This window comes from Etheostoma cragini, chromosome 10 (genome assembly GCF_013103735.1).
Source record: "Etheostoma cragini isolate CJK2018 chromosome 10, CSU_Ecrag_1.0, whole genome shotgun sequence".
Taxonomy (NCBI): domain Eukaryota; kingdom Metazoa; phylum Chordata; class Actinopteri; order Perciformes; family Percidae; genus Etheostoma; species Etheostoma cragini.
The window spans coordinates 12,802,472-12,818,605 of record NC_048416.1 but is presented as its reverse complement, the minus strand read 5'-3'; the positions used below and the strand labels follow the sequence as shown (position 1 = coordinate 12,818,605).

The 16,134-nt window shown below is 40.8% G+C and overlaps 3 protein-coding genes across 12 annotated transcripts in view; 2 read left to right on the top strand and 1 right to left on the bottom strand.

Annotated features, from left to right (window-relative positions):
* Positions 1-8,933, top strand: part of znf185 (zinc finger protein 185 with LIM domain) — a 14,623-nt gene extending 5,690 nt beyond the window's left edge. For 4 of the 9 annotated variants that reach the window (XM_034883325.1, XM_034883327.1, XM_034883321.1 and 1 more), the window contains 22 exons: positions 503-568; positions 698-769; positions 986-1,060; positions 1,272-1,346; positions 1,557-1,637; positions 1,980-2,033; positions 2,164-2,217; positions 2,459-2,518; positions 3,081-3,131; positions 3,239-3,283; positions 3,520-3,567; positions 4,054-4,119; positions 4,532-4,603; positions 4,743-4,805; positions 5,080-5,193; positions 5,462-5,509; positions 5,806-5,841; positions 6,565-6,639; positions 6,746-6,820; positions 6,929-6,994; positions 7,299-7,404; positions 8,368-8,933. In XM_034883325.1, the coding sequence (XP_034739216.1) occupies positions 503-568; positions 698-769; positions 986-1,060; positions 1,272-1,346; positions 1,557-1,637; positions 1,980-2,033; positions 2,164-2,217; positions 2,459-2,518; positions 3,081-3,131; positions 3,239-3,283; positions 3,520-3,567; positions 4,054-4,119; positions 4,532-4,603; positions 4,743-4,805; positions 5,080-5,193; positions 5,462-5,509; positions 5,806-5,841; positions 6,565-6,639; positions 6,746-6,820; positions 6,929-6,994; positions 7,299-7,404; positions 8,368-8,469 (1,504 nt within the window). In that variant the 3' untranslated portion in view covers positions 8,470-8,933. Of the gene's footprint in view, positions 1-502; positions 569-697; positions 770-985; positions 1,061-1,268; positions 1,347-1,556; positions 1,638-1,979; positions 2,034-2,163; positions 2,218-2,458; positions 2,519-3,080; positions 3,132-3,238; positions 3,284-3,519; positions 3,568-4,053; positions 4,120-4,531; positions 4,604-4,742; positions 4,806-5,079; positions 5,194-5,461; positions 5,510-5,805; positions 5,842-6,564; positions 6,640-6,745; positions 6,821-6,928; positions 6,995-7,298; positions 7,405-8,367 lie in introns of all 9 variants that reach the window. The other 5 variants (XM_034883328.1, XM_034883323.1, XM_034883320.1 and 2 more) reach the window with 4 other exon arrangements.
* A 236-nt stretch (positions 8,934-9,169) lies between these two features.
* fut11 (fucosyltransferase 11 (alpha (1,3) fucosyltransferase)) lies at positions 9,170-12,612 on the bottom strand. Of its 2 annotated transcripts, XR_004658212.1 has the most exons (6): positions 12,426-12,612; positions 11,787-12,125; positions 11,268-11,648; positions 9,934-10,556; positions 9,534-9,783; positions 9,170-9,503 (listed from the first exon to the last, which is right to left on the bottom strand). XR_004658212.1 is itself a non-coding variant. In XM_034883318.1 (5 exons), exons 1-5 carry the CDS (start codon positions 12,426-12,428, stop codon positions 9,633-9,635), a joined length of 1,497 nt encoding a protein of 498 aa, XP_034739209.1. In that variant the 5' UTR covers positions 12,429-12,612; the 3' UTR covers positions 9,170-9,632. The 2 variants fall into 2 exon arrangements, 1 of the variants encoding a protein (XP_034739209.1); XM_034883318.1 differs by having other exon boundaries at positions 9,170-9,783.
* A 975-nt stretch (positions 12,613-13,587) lies between these two features.
* rab9b (RAB9B, member RAS oncogene family) lies at positions 13,588-16,128 on the top strand. Its single transcript, XM_034884332.1, has 2 exons — positions 13,588-13,697; positions 15,433-16,128. The coding sequence occupies exon 2, from the start codon at positions 15,488-15,490 to the stop codon at positions 16,097-16,099; it is 612 nt and encodes a 203-aa protein (XP_034740223.1). The 5' UTR covers positions 13,588-13,697; positions 15,433-15,487; the 3' UTR covers positions 16,100-16,128.
* The last annotated feature ends 6 nt before the right edge of the window (positions 16,129-16,134 follow it).

Genomic DNA, 16,134 nt, shown 5'->3' with positions numbered 1-16,134 from the left:
AAACAGTACCACAACTGTCTCCAAAGCCACGGTCAGTTTTCCACTAAAAAAATCAGCGCTGCCACATATTATCACATAATATCAGTGGTGGAAAGTAAATAAGTACATTATATTTTAGGTACTTGTCCCGAGTATTACTATTTCATGCTAGTTTAAACTTATAGTCCACTACATATTTTACATATTTCAGAGCTTTACACACTAGTAACAATACATACAAACAACTTTATATAATTAGTAAGTAAAGGATGTGAATACTTCCTCAACCGCATATTGTTAACATCAGTAGATTTTATCTCTTGACACTGATAAACAGGCTCAAACATAATGTCTGCCCAGATAATATTTTTTATAGACTGAATGAATATCATAATTCTTAAGCAAAGTTTTAAATCAGCCTGAATGTGGTTAAATTTTCTTTTGTGTTTGCTCTCATTATTTTTTTTACACATGTGATTGAAAGCTGCTCTGTAATTGTCTTGTGTTTGTTCTGTTTTCACAGCTCCAATGTTGACACGCTCACCACCTTGTCTGATACTCTCATTTCTTTTGGCACAAGTTCAACCAGGTACTGGAAATAAAAGAGAAAAGCAGCAGAAACCAATATAAAGAAGAAAAAAAAGCTAAACAAAGATTATCATGTTTGTGCCTCCAGCATCAACAACCATCCGATAATATAAATGTATTTCCTCTCCAGCTTTAAGGATGATGAGCCAGTGCTGGCAAAGAAAAAAGAAGGCTCAGCGGCCAGTTGCACCACAAAGGACGGGTAAAAAAACAAAAAACTTCTTATTCAAAGAGATCATGAATAACTGCCACTGTGTTCGCTTCAACGTAATCATATAATAACCCACATCTCCTAAAACTACCTCACACAAGAGGCTGTTCCAAATTAGACTTGATTAAAATGGGGTACCTCAAAATGTTAAATAGAGATGTGTGAAAGCAGATTTGCTCATATTTGTTTTCTGTTCACCGCCTGCAGTGTTAAAGAGGAGCCTGCTCCAGCGCTCAGCAACTGTAAAGCAGTGACAGATGATCTTCTGGCTTTTGCTGATGGGTTTGTTAAAAATACATTGTTGCTCTTTTTGCAATTACCCATATTAAATTCTCTGAATGTTACCCACAAGGTGGCAATGTTGGACTTTAAATGATTTCCCCCCTCTCCTCCACCTCAACTAGCCTGTTCTTGCTCTGAAATCTCCTCCGAATCCTAAATCCTCCTTTTTTTCTCACCTTCTCTTCTTCCTCTCATCCTTCTGCCTCAGCAGTCCAGAGAAGTCAGCCGTGCCTGTCCCCCCCAGCCCAGGACGCTGGAGTCAGGATCTGCTTGGCGGACTAGACAGGTATAGGTAGAGAGCTCTTTCCCACCCAATGCCCAAATACACCGTTATGCAAATAATTATCCTTTCATCAGTGGAAAATCAATATGTCCATTGTCAGTAGCAAGCAGAGGCATTATCTTAACTTACCTTGCCAGAGTTCGATCTACAGTTTCAAAGGAGCTTGTGCACAAACTCGGCTCTGTATTTGACTTTTGTGTTTGATGTCTTTAGTAAGTCAACCCCAGCAAAGACCAGCAGCAGCCTGGATCTCCTGGCTAATGATGTCATTTCAATCAAAACGGAGGCACGCAGGTGAGAAAGAGACAGCCTTGTGATGGCCCTCTGCTTCCCATCCCTCCTTCCCTGTGTAACATTAATTCTTAACACTGCAGATGAAGGGGCCAACGGCCCCAGCTCCCTGAAGTGTATGATTTTTAATAAATCCCATCCCCTTTAAGTTTGATCTCAAATCAGGGCTCCTCTACTTCCAGCATTCTATTTTAACCCCATGCACCATGTTACAAAGTTGCGGATTCCTGAAGCGACTGAGTTATACTTTGAAAGAGAAAGCCACGTCTTATCTGCAGCGCGACTGGAAATAGAAGAGAATGTGCTGTACTGATTAGTATTGCGGCTTTGTTTTGTCTCCGCCAGCCTCAGCATGCAGCGAATGGAGAAACAGAGAGAGACAGTCAAAGAAACACAAAGGTAGAAAGAGATGACAGGCTGTTCTTAAACAATTATCTATGGAGAGCTGTTCATGCTAAGAAATGCATTCTATCCAGATATGCCTTGTAATGATTTATACTAACTCTGCCTGTGTCTCTCTGCCTGCCAGCTCCACAGAGACAGTCACTATAACCACCAAAACTGTGATCATTACTGACAAAAGGTATGAGAACACATACACAAAAAAAGTCTGTTCTGTACTATATTCAGATGGTTTTCATACTCCAATAAAGTTTTTGGTTAAATAGTTCAGTGGGTTTCAGTCTTTTCTAATGGACTGGCATTGTAAATAGTGTATGAGAAGAAGCACACTTACCTTTACTTGCCCCCTTTTCCTATCCCATCCCATCTTGCCATTCATCCGTACATAACCCTCCTTACTTTTATGTCTTGCCTCCAAACAGCGAAGAGGACACCGCAGATCCATGGAGTTCACATGTGACGACCACAGTCACGGAATCAAGGTAGTGTATTTACTGCCACGTCACGTATGAAGTGGTGCTTTAACATGGCTGTGTTAAAAGTTTCTGCAATACGTATGTAAATGTGGTTTAAAAAATAGTTTGCTCCACCGACACTGAGTAAAAAGAAAAAAATAATTGGTTCCAAAAATAGGATTCAATTGTAAAAAATAATTTCACTCCAGTTAAATAGGCAAATTAAGTTGAATGCGGTTGATAAAATGAATTGTTTAGAAAGAATGTCTTGTTAGTATAATATGTGATTTCATCACATTAAGCATCTGTTTAGTTTTTAATAATTGGTATAGAAGAAAATGGGGTTTATACTAGGTGAAACCTGTAATACACAGATTCTGCCATTCAGCAGCAGAATAGTGTTTGAATTTGTCAAAGACATCCAGAGTCTGATTGTGATTGAGTTTGGCCCCGTTTCCTCTGTGTTTCTGTTTACCATTCAAACTGCATTAAATCTTTCCATTATGAGTCAATGTGATCAGAATTCCTCCGACACAAGATGGGCCATGCTGACAATTGAGAGGGAAATCAGTGTGAAATTGTTTTTCAGCTCGGCTGATCCGTTTGATCCATATCCGATAGGGACCACATCCTCTAACAGGTAATCATATTGGTTTGGAGCTGTGACTGTTTCCCAGCCAGTCAGATAGCATCTCAACATCCATAATGCATCAGTTTCTGATTATGAGCCACTTCTATCTATTGCAGTGCCTCTGACCTGCTCAAGCCTCTTGCTGATATTTCCATCAACAGGTACTAAAAGGATAATGCAAATTTCCCTTTTTTCTATATTGTAGCCTCTATTTGTTGCAACCGATACTATCATGTTACTACATTATATCACAATGACTACAACTGCTTTGCTTTGTCGGTTATTGGAATACTTATTATCCATTCATAATCAGCAGCTATCATACCACACACACTAAGCACTGTGGCTACACCTTATTGATACACTAATGTGTATTTTTTTATTGTTATTTCTTCAGTGTTTCACCTACTTATATGAAGAACAAAGATCCAAGTCCAAAAACCAAGTAAGTTGAACTCATCCAACACCTTCTCTGTGATCAACTATCAAAAGAAAGGGAAGTGGGGCTGCACCTAACAATTAGTTATTTATCAATTAACTTGTTTATTGTTTTTGAATAATTTTCGCTATTTTTGCTTAATAAATGACTTATTATTAAAGATTTCATTCAATCAGCCACATATCTGATTAATTATCAATTAATCCTAAACTGAGATTTTAACTACTTAGTCAAATGTTTCTAGTATGGAGTGTGACAGTGTCATGTTCCCTGTGTGCACCTGTAGGTGTGTTAAAGTAATGTTTTGGGCACATTATGGCTGCAGACCGTTGACATAATGAGAAGAGCAGTGGGCAGTATCATGTAACAAAGGTCTCTAGCTGGTCTCTGGGGACATTGTGTTTCTTAGTCAGTCAGTACTTTTAAACCCCAAGTTTTTTTTTGAAATTCTAATGTTTCCATCCCGTTTTTCTGTCTGTGCGTGTTTGACAGTATTAGCAGTAATGCGTTGGAATCCCTTGCAGACAACGTCATCCCTATCAGCCCTGACTCCACAAGGTATTAACCTCATTTTGTGCATAATTGTGTTATGAATGTATGAGTGAGACATGCAGGGGAAAGAAAGACCTTGGACCTGCAGGAATGCTTCTCTCAAAGTGCACACATTACAGTCTGATATGCTTGAGCTGTCATAAAGTTCTGCCATAAAGTATACATCAACACACACACACACACACACTCATTCTCTCTCTCTCTCATCCGTCATCGATGGGTAGGAATAGTACATTATTTAAACAATTTTAAAAATCAAATAACAACACTAATTGAAAGAAAAAAACAGCTTATGATGACTTAATAACGGATCCTTTTATCCAAAAGTGTGTCATATTATTTGACATCAAGCTTTGCCAGTTCCTCCTACAGCACCCCTTCTTTTTACTCCAGGTAACAGCACTCTCTTTCTCTCCAGGCCCAGCTCACAGCGGTCATGGGCACGCACATGGGAAACCAGCACACCTCAGCAGGAAGACACAGAAGACAGGTGATGACACACTTGACACACAAGTGTAATTTACTCTTACACTTCCGCACAATGCGGCTCACTATGTTTCATTAATCCACATGCACCCATCCATGTCCATTACGTGCTAAAAAGCCTTTCAATGTATGCCCAATCTCAGCGAAGAAGATGTACCTGGAGGCCAAACTGTAGATCACGAGACGATAATCACGTTTGAGAGAAAGTAAGTCATCCTTTTATTAAAAGCTCCTTTTATTCCAATAACCTCCTTCCCTTCCACACCGGTGAAGCAACTCAGCTTTTGCAGCATCTATTCACCGAGCCAGAAAACATTGTGCACTGGTGCCAATGAAAATAGGTCAGCTATTTGTTACAACTTTTTCTCACAAGTAAACAGATCCCCTTCCAGCCTTTTTTTGTTTTCTTGTGTTTTTAATAATATAAAGAGTGTGAATTTGTCATCCTCTCATGGGCTCATGTCTTTGTTTGTGCTCAAGGTCCAAGGAGAATGACTCCCCTTGGGACAGGTGGACATCACCCACTGTCTATACTGTCACTACCATTAGAGGAGAGGAAGATGAAGAGGATGGGGAGGAGGAGCCGGAGGAAAGGTATCTCTACTGTGGCTGGGCTCATTAAATGAATATTAAACCACTTTATTTTTCACTATTTCAGCAGGATGTCATTATAGCATCTTAAAATACAATTCCTGTCAACCATTTAATTGAAAGCAAGCTTCAAATACAAGTTGAAACTTCCTCCCGGCTTAGTCAGAGAATAATCAACTCTTTGTGAACTTGTTATTTTACTTTATTACTGTCACTTCTTCACCTGTACTGCCAGACTTTTTATAATGCAGTAATGTCCTCTGCTTTGTAGCCTTGAGGATACGCAGACAGAGACAGTCACAACCATCACCACTATCAGGTTTGAAGTTCTTTAAAACTCACCTCTTATGATAAAAAACTGGGGAGATCAGAAGGAATTGAGAGCGTGAGAGATGTGTAGGTGATGTTTACCATTACAATGCTTGGGGAGGAGGGTACAGAATGAGGCAATGCTGCTTGGCAAGAGAAACAGACCACACCTGGACGATAAATCCCGACCACTCTGGAGCTGTGAGAAGTCAGAAACGAGGCAGAATTCTTGCTCACTGAATAGAGTTTAGTTTATAGACTGCTACAGCCTGCACTAAAAGTCTAATAGTTTTCTTTACTTTCCAGGGAGATACACAGTAATCCAGAGCCCGCTATGGATCGGTAAGTTTAGGATCTTAATGTCAGTTACAGCATAATGCAAGAATGTTTTCTCCAGAGTGTTATTTTCTACTATTTGGTCTGTTTATTTCCTTACTTTTGTAAAGACACTCACCTTTAACTGAAGCTTTTTGTCTTTTGATGTGGTACTGCATAGATATCTATGAGTGGAAAATGGTTTAATGTACTGCAATTAAATCAAATTTAATTTAAAATCAGACACAAACCTTCTTACAATTAGGTAATCTAGGCTTGTTTTACACTTTCACTGGGCATATCGGCTGTTGCCTGTGTTTGTAATAGAGACGTCTTAGTTAGAGGATGAGAGATTTAGGCCAAAGCTTGTGGGAATGTCACTTAATACTGCAGTCTGGGTCTAAAGTTACCTGCAACTCCTGCACAATGCCTGCTTAGACCGACTCCCGTCTTAATTATATTACTGTAGCTAAATGGGAAAAGATCTGCTCTCCCATTGTCTTTCAATTTGTCCTCATTTCCTCCCTCAAATTATCAGACTCCAGATGTCAGATTAATGATGTGTATTAAAAGATGTCCTTTTGTCAAATCACAGCCCGTTAAACAGCATGCCATTAACAACTGATGGCAGAAAATGATTACCTCCTGAGTTACATTTAACAGATGTAGAGTCCCTCTGTATGAGCCGTCACACTGCTGTCGTCAGTGAGGCTAAAAGATGAGGCTAACGCCGCTGCACTTTGTCTCCAGTTATGAAACCTATTCCAGGTCCGTGATAGAAGAAGAAGACCGGCGTGTCCAAACACCAGAACCCGAGGCCAAAAAGTGAGTGATTTTTCTTTTTACAAACTAGACACTTAAATGACAGTGACAGCTAATATTTAAACTATTCCTATTAACTCACTATTTCCTTCACCTGCCTCTGCTCAAGGGGGTTTGTGTACGTGAAGGAGTATGTCAACGCAACAGAGCTGTCCTTGTACAATGCCAGAGACGCCATCGATGGGTAGGACTAATACATTATTTAAACCATCAAATAAGAAAAAAACTGCTTAATAAACCTGCCACCACTGCTCTTATGATAACTTTATAACAACTCTTTTTTTTCCCATAGTGTGTCAGATTATCAGACATCAAGCTTTGCCAGTTCCTCTTACAGCAGCCCTTCCTTTTACTCCAGGTAATAGCACAATTCCCTAAACCTGTTTTAAACCAGCTCTAAGCCGAAGCCCTTTCTCCCCCTGCCTTGTTATTTCCAGTTCTCACGAAACTAGGTATGTGTAAGTAAGCACGAGGGCAGAACTTCCAGCAAGCCTGCTCATTAGGAGGCTGAGCAGGGACATCAAAGCATTATTTAAACTCACTAAGTTCCCTTGGACAGGACAGAAAGGGCCATGTTAATAAACCAGACAGAGCTGCAGTTGCATGAGAGCTGTTTGAGTCGGTGGCCACACTAACATGTCTCAATGGCTGTCTCCCCCCAGTGGCACGCTGTCATCCGCCTGTACCTTCTGCGGAAAGCCGGTGGACGGTGATGCCAAGATCACCATCGAGCACCTCAATATCAACTGCCACCCCACCTGCTTCAAGGTAGTTCATCTATCTGCTCAGATACATTTCAGTTGAAGATTTAAAAAAAGAAGAAGTATTTATTGGACTATAAAAAGTCTGTGAAGTGACTAACCTGGAGAAACTGAGCCTTGTTTGTTCACCTTAAAAGAAGTTTTCTTGAAATTTTGGTGAATGTGCTTCTTCACTTTTTTGTAGAGTTAGATCAGAAGATTGATACAACGCTCATGTCTGTACGGTAAATATGATGTTACAGCCAGCAGCGAGTTATAGCAAAGCTTAGCGTAAATACTGAAAATGTCCATTGTTCAATAATCAGCCTACCAGCTCTAATGCCTAATAACAGCTTTAATATAACATGTTATATCTTAATTGATTTGTACATTTATATTTGTCGCTCCAGGAAGTCCCGGCTAAGAAATACTCTGGCACATAACTCCCCGTGAAACCACACCTTGTCATTTTTACATTTTGTTTTGCAGATTAAACAAACAAGATTAACATGTTAATTAGTGGGTTTTAGAAATGCTAGTAGGCTGATTTTAGTTTTTTAACCTATGGCCAGAGCCAACTTCTTTATCCCCATTTCCTGTTTTTATGCCGAGCTACGCTAATGATCTGCTGGCTGTAGCTTCACGTGTGACAGACAGACATGAAAGTTGTATTTTCTTATCTAACTCTTGGCAATACAACCAATAAGTGCATTTCCTTAATTGTCAAACTACTCCTTTAATATTTTTAAACTTTCTCCCTTATTAGTTTTTTCTACAAGTCTTTAAATACAACTAATATTTAGCTATAACATATTGCCAGTATATGAATGAAAGGTCTCAACCAATTAACTGTGTTGTCAAAACAGTTTAGTATACTGTGTATTATGAAGCAGTAAATAGGTATGAGAGAATTTCAAGGATAAAAACACAGCTCTTCACTGCATCTTCTCATAATTACATTTTTCTTATAATTACATTCTCTATTTTTCAGTGTGGTATGTGTAGTAAGCCAATGGGAGACCTTCTCGACAGTATGTTCCTACATGGGGGGAAAGTCCACTGCGAGTCCTGCTACAGCAAAGCCTTGGACTGATAATCGAAGCTCTTCAGCGGCCTCTTATCCTCAGCTCCTTCTCTTCATGTTCATTTGCATATAAATTGAGAACTGACAAAGTTTGGACTGTGTTTGGTTGGAACTCAAGAATGATGTGGATTAGGGTGATCAAAAAGACATTCATAGTGAGCCAAATGGCTACTTAATGTTGATTCTTACATTAGGTTAAATTTCTATGTTATTCAAGCTTGTGTTTTTTTTTTTTTCCTGGTGGTGAAAGCTGTATCTGCCTCAGTAAACTATGAAGGATATGTCTGTACAACACGATGTGCTACATTAACTATGAACAGATTAATACTGGCAAATTTGGTGTTATATTTTAGAAACAGCAGTTATGCAAGAACATATTTTATTACAAAATGTTTACCTTTTTTTGCTCATGATACAAAATAGTGTGTTCACATGTATGATGCTTTGTTAAAAAAATAAAATGACTTATAGAATCCTTGTACAAATATTCTAAGCAAAGCGCTGTGCCAGCAAACACAACACTGTCAGTCTTAAGCAGTGACACGTGTTAGAAAAGCATGTATTAAAAAATTATTGCACATAAACATAATTTTAGTATCATGTAACTGAAAGGTTAGGGCAATATTATAGAGTATCAGCCACCAAAAAGAATTGAATGAGCTCAGGAAAAGTACTTTGCATATGCAGTGGTGGGTTCCCACACATAGTCTTCACACACAGTTAGGCAGAGTTCTCTTGGCCGTGCTCCGGTCCGATGAAAATCTGCCTCCCATGAGAATGTGCCTCAGTGGAACAACTGCAACGCATGCAGTTAAAGTTAACAATGCAAGGTGGAGTAAGGGCAATGATGGCACCTTGGTTATAGTAAAACAACGACTTAAAAATATTGGCATATAGCACTCTGAAACATTCATTTCCCATTACTAAACTTAAATAGGTTTTTAAATGAAAACAGGGATAAAGGACAAAAATATCATGTCAGCTAAATTCAATATCAAAATCTGTTATATGGTATAACTAAACTGCTCATAAGGGTAAAGGAGGTTTGGCTCCAGTGCAAAAATTGTAGTAATTTCTGCTTCATTCCTTCATTTAAATAGTGGGGATGCATAATATGGGACACCTCTGTAATCCTGGATGCGCTCCATCCTCTGTTTGTTTCAAGGCCTGTGTCAGTGTTTTCCTCTGGCTCTGCTCACAGCAATGTTTTGGATGTGCTTCCACAGCAGCGAAGGGTCTGACTCGTTATGTCTTATCAGAGACTCCAGCCCCTCTGCTTGGTCCAGGCTCTGCCAGTAATCCTGGGGCCATATTTGCAACCATCTGCGGACAGACATACAAACAGATTAGGCTCATCACAGAGGAAATTTTAATTAGACCATTAATATAGACTGATGTCTCTCCCCTCGGGACATTGTTATTCGCATTAAGGATTTCACACCTGGCACAGTGAATAATTTGAGACAAACTCACCCATCATCTGCAGGTAAATCTTGGACTTGTCCATACCCCGGGCTGGGCAGGGGACACCCCATGTGAGAGTTGTCGGCCATTTTAGGCTTAGGAGGTTGGTTCTTCTTCGGGGCTTTTTTATAAGCTCGTTCTGCTGCCAGTCGTGCATTCTCCTGGTCACACACGTAACATTCATATCCATTGAGGTAGTTGGGTTTACTCATGTCATTAACCCCCCACTCGCGGGCCTCCAGAGCCTCCAACAAACGATTGTTAGTAATGCGGCTGGGGTTTTTGAAATCTAAATATTTTGCATATTCATAATCATTCTCATCAAGACGTTTGAGGAATTCACCGAGAGCTTTGGGTGAGGGAAAATGATTTATGATGATTGCAGAGTGGTCGTTGGGCATCCAGTCTGCCACCACAGAGGAGCCTCGATAGACCGGCACACAGCCCTGATGGAGAGGCCGCCACAGCTTCTCGGTCATGTAATCTGGACACAGGCCGTTCTCCAGTGCCAGGTGAAACTTGTAGCGTGCAACAAAATTCATAAAGCCCGCCTCTTCGCCAGTAGCTGTGGCCGTGTCCTCCAGATGTTCAGGTAGAGGTTTGTTATTCAAGCATTTTCCGTAGGAGTCCACCTATAGAGAGAAAACAATGAGTGAGAAAGGAGAGAGATGGGGGCATGCTCAGGAAACATTGGTTATTAAAGTAACACAGGCACACTTCTAATGGTCTACGTCTTCCATAAATCCCTGATTAGACTGTCTGAATGGAATTTTAACATTTCATAACCTGACGGAGATTCAAAAACATCACACTCAGGGCTATTTTTACAAAGCATTCAGAGGTCTTACTGCAGCTGAATGCTTGAGGATTAATGATTTTGACCTACTGACCTGAGTGTATGTAAGTATGTGCAGGACGGAACACTAAACAAAAGATTTTCAGAGCACGTAATCCAGTTAATTTTTATTGTAAAGAATGGTTGTGTGGTAGGGTTCAAAATCAAGGAGACTGTTGAAAATGGTATTTAACACCAAGCAGAACAGAGGCAGAGGCAAAACAAGACAATTACAAAAAGAGACCAAATGTCAAAGAAAAGGCGCAAAATAAATAATACATCAACAAATCACACTATTGTATTGTACAGTATTTTAAAAATAAAATAAAAACTGGTACCTTAGACCAATTAGATGAACATAAGGATAGTGCATTGGGATGTAGCATCTCATTTTTCAGGGGTACAGTATATAAGAGTCCTAATAAACCAGGTACTAAACTGAAAACAGCCACACTCATCCATCATGCATATTTGGAAAAATGGCCCTGAAAAACACATAGACCTGTACCTGAATGTACTTCATGAGCTCCTGGACATATCTGTTTCTGTCTGACGGTACATCGCAGTGAGACTGCATGTAGAGCACAGGAGCCAGGCCCTCCCTCCTCAGCCGGTTCTTCTCCTCCAGGGACACGACCACAGGTTTCAGCAAGTAATCCAGGGAAGGCAGCCACTGCAGGGTCAGAGGATAGTCCGACTCCCTGCGAAATGTGGCAGTGTAGTTGAACAGCCTGATTCCCGGTCCATGGGAGAGGACGTAGTTATTCATGGGTGACTCTTCGTGGAACAACGCCCAGGTCTGGTGGCGGAGACGAGGGAGCGGCGCCTCATATGCACGAAAGTCTGTTCCATAAAAGATGATGGAGGCTGTCCTTTTGTACAGCTGGACCTTGAAGATCAAACTCAAGATTACTGGCAGAACAACTTCAGACGATGCTTATTATTATTAATTTGAGCATGCATTGTCTCTCTGTCTAAGCCAGTGAGTTTCAGTAGAAGGCTGTATGAGGATACACATCTCTGGTACCTTGCGGTTGCTTGTGACCAGGCAGGAGGATGTGGCACAGTCGATGCGTTCGGTGTCACCGGGGAAATGTGGGAACAGGCCTCCACTCCACCAGAGAAGAATGGGCAGCTCCTTGTTGCTGCGGCGATCATTGTTGCCAGGTCCTCTGTATGAACTGATGGAGGCAAACTCCATCTCTGACAGAGCACTCTGGGGCTGGAAGGCTCCTCGCTCCACCGCATCCAAGGCCTCCATGGGAAGTTGATCATCTGGAAAAGAGGCAAAGGAGACCCAGACCCAGCAAAGGACCCCAAACAGCCCCAGACACACACATGGAACCAGCCTGCCCCTTCCCGCCATCTGCAAGGTTGAAAAAAAAAAGACATTTCAGAGACTTGGATTACTCGGATGAAAGTAGGTCACAATTCAAAATGACAAATCGATTAACTTTCTTATCTGTTTGATTAAGGTCTGATTCCTAAGTCTCGCAAATAAACTCACGCTCTGTTGGGGTGCTCTAACCCAAGTAAAAGTGTTGTGGATGCAGTTATTTCTCATCGCATCCAACTTCGTTAACAAACATTAGGAATTGACCTTAACGTTTCAATCATACGTGTCAGAGGTTTCTGAACATGCACCAGTATCGGACCCGTTTCCTACCATTGCCACTGCAGCAAACGCATCAAGGCTTGCTTTGGATTCTTCAAACCGAAAATATCCAGCTGTTCTCCTTATGAACTGGTTTTGTGGATTGGGGATAACAAAGTACAGTCTCCTGAAATCACACAGACAACGGCACAGAATAAAAACAGACGGATTCTTCTTCTACGTTTCTGCTTTTCTTCTTCTTTGGGTCGCAAACTAACCCAAGATGCACATCGCCACCTACAGCTCCGGAGTGTATATCGCTGTATTAAATGTCTGTAGTGTACTGCAACCACAGACTGCAAGATACATTTGTTTATATTGAGTTTGTACGACTTTGGTCAAATTTGTTTTGGACAAAGTTATTCTACTAACTTAAAAAAAGATGTGTTATTTTCAAAGGTCGTAATTTGGACTGTGGTCATAATATCTACATTTGACATTTTATAACTTATTCCCTGTTGCATGTTGTTCTTATTCTTTTTTATGTTTATATGTAATAGTCATAGTTATTACTTAATCTTGATCTCCTGCACTTTTCACTTTTACACCACCATTGCGCACGTTCTGCCATAGTATCTTACCTTCTCATGGTCATTGTATTTCTGTGAGTGATTTTTATTTGTATTCTTATCTATCTATCTATCTATCTATCTATCTATCTATCTACAAAGAGGTGTATGTACTAGGTAATTGCAGGTACCTTTGTCAAATCTGTATATATATTGACCTCTGCTTTAAACATTGGTTTGAAACTTTCTTAAAAGAACACAGAAGTCTCAAGTGTAAAAATGTACATAGTCTAGCAAAATGAAAATACTTTATATGAGCTCCATGTGTTGTATACACACCATATTATTTATACAATTGCCTTAAAATTTAGGTAGATTTAATGTACTTTATATACCGTTGGGTAGTTTAATCTATAACAATACATCATCCATAATCTTAATCAAAGTGACTACAGTAACTACAAAAGTACAATGGTTCCCTATAAAATGTAGTTTAGTAGTATAAATATGTCAGAACAGATATAGAAATAGCACAGAACACAAAAATACTCAAGTGAAGTACACGAAAAAGATTTACAAAATTCATTTGAATAGTACACTTTACAGAGAAGAGAGACTTTATCGGAAGTGAACTTTACGGGCTTTTGGACCTTGGTTCGCCTGGGCGGTGTGCACGTGCAGCTTCTCGTTGGGGACGCGCACGTCACGACACTCAACTCAGTCAGATGTAGGGGAGGAGGGCAGACCACGAAATATTAACTGTTAGGAACAGGGTGAGTGAAAACACATGTGTTTTTTTCTATTTGTATTAGATTCATTCAATTGTAGCTACATCACCTCAATGCAACAGTTGTTCTTTTGCTTTTAAAAATAGTTTTTAGTCGCATATGCACTGAGGCTAACCGTTAGCCTGAACAGATAGAATGTCAACAAGCCACTGGACTAGCTTGTTAGTTGGCTTGGGATGCACCCGCTAGACAACAGTGTTACTGTCTGCTAGCTACAATATAGTTTTTCAAGAGCCTGTTACCTCTTTCGGTTCCTAGCTAGTTAACTTCTACTCTGAAGCACATTCGCTGAGACCATCGACGAAGCAGTTTTATTGGAGTTTTTAGCTGCTGTCACAGTTGACAACAGTAGCATGTTTGTGGTCTGGCCAGCACATGATCCTGACTCGCCCCTGTTGTTGTGGCGTAGGACTCCAACACTGCACCAGTTATATGTCATACAACTGATGTATTAAATTATGTAGGAGGCTGGTCATCATGTCCCACGCTATAGCTAGCAAGCAGGCATAGCTAGATGTGTAGGGCTGGGTATATTGTTAAAAAATCTTCGATACTTGTAACAATACCGGTTCCTGAACGAAACTTTTTTCGATACCAATTTTAAGAAAATCCATTTTAGTAAAAATAAATAACACTACGGTAAAATATTTCTTAATTGTGACGCACACTGTTGTCAAGCCTCTCAAAATACAACAACACAGTGAGCCTTTTTCTAGGATGGTGGAAGCTTGACCCGCGCAACTCTGCTTTTGATTGGCTGGTACTCGTTGCCTTTGTTAGTCGGATTGGTTAGTTTTAGGCACGAGGGGAGTGATATTTTGTGCATGACTCTACGATCTGTAAACAGCCAATCACCAGCATTATCAGATCTTAGAAGCATGCTGCATGCTTACTGGCTCACTAATGCTGATGAGCTTTACTCAGTACTTATACTTAGGTATTGGAATTCGGTATTGAATTACATTTTTCTATACTCAATACTACTGAGGCAATTTAGTCTGTGTGTAAAAGTATCAAATATTGTTACCCGGCCCTATATATGTGTAAGTTATCATGAGTCAGTATGACTGTGTAGAGTTGGGCCAATTCATATGTTTACGGGTCCAGTCTAAACCGGTTTGATTGTAAACCGTTTGAACTGGCATTTGCCACTATGACATAATATGGCAAATTAAAATCTAGCCTACATTAGCAAACTGTGCCATACATCACAAAATTCAACTTGTATTGCCTGCAGTGTTGTGCAGTAGGGAGCGGCTGACTTATGTGCGACACCTAGTCGTAAAATTCAGCATACCGGTCCTGTCCAGTGTTAGTCTCGATACCAAACTGGGTTGAAAATGTTGACACCAGCCCAATCCTAATAGTGTGTCTTTTAGTAAACAACAGAGCAGTAGTGTTTTAGCTCAAAGCTCCAACCGGAGACCTTTGGTAGATCTCTCGGTCCTTCACCCCTGTCATTCATTCCTGAATCTAGTCAACCATCACACATCGCCCTTTCATTTGCAGTCAGTAAGGTTCATTTTGGGTTAAATGCAAATTTTGCTAAAACAGCAGTCTTCCCCCCCCTAGGCATGTACACTGAATCATCAGCAAAGTCAAGCCCACAGACTGTGTGGCTGAGAGTTCAGTATGTTTCATTTCCTAATTCCCAATAGTGATTTGCATTTCCCTTTTAATGTGTAGTAAATATCTATTTTTGCATTTCTTCCTCTTTCTAGGTAAATTGACCCTGGTCTGCCACCTGGTGTGGAGGCCTTGCTGGGTGGGAGGAAACATGATGAGCGGGAAGAGCCTTCTCCTGAAGGTGATCTTGCTGGGTGACGGTGGAGTGGGCAAGTCCTCCCTAATGAACCGCTATGTCACAGACCGCTTTGACTCCCAGTCCTTTCACACCATTGGAGTGGAGTTCCTAAACCGGGACCTGGAGGTGGATGGGCGCTTAGTCACTCTTCAGATCTGGGACACAGCAGGCCAGGAGCGCTTTAAGTCCCTGCGCACACCTTTCTACCGAGGCGCTGACTGTTGTCTGCTCACATTTGCTGTAAACGACCTGCAAAGCTTCCAGAATCTCGGCAGCTGGAAGAAGGAGTTCATGTACTACTCGGATGTTAAAGACCCTGAGCGCTTCCCTTTTGTGGTGCTGGGCAATAAGGTAGACATGGAGCAGAGGGAGGTGGGGGAGGACGAAGCACGGGCCTGGTGTGAAGAGAACGGCTGCTGCCCTTACTTTGAGACAAGTGCTAAGGATGACACTAATGTCACAGCTGCATTCGAGGCAGCTGTCAGGGAGGTTCTGGCTGCTGAGGACCAGATTGACCATGCACTACTGAGTAGTACTATTGATCTCCATGGCAACCGCAAAACCTCTCGCACATCTTGCTGCTAATTGTTCAAGTGTGAATCCACCTTGTCTTAATTTAT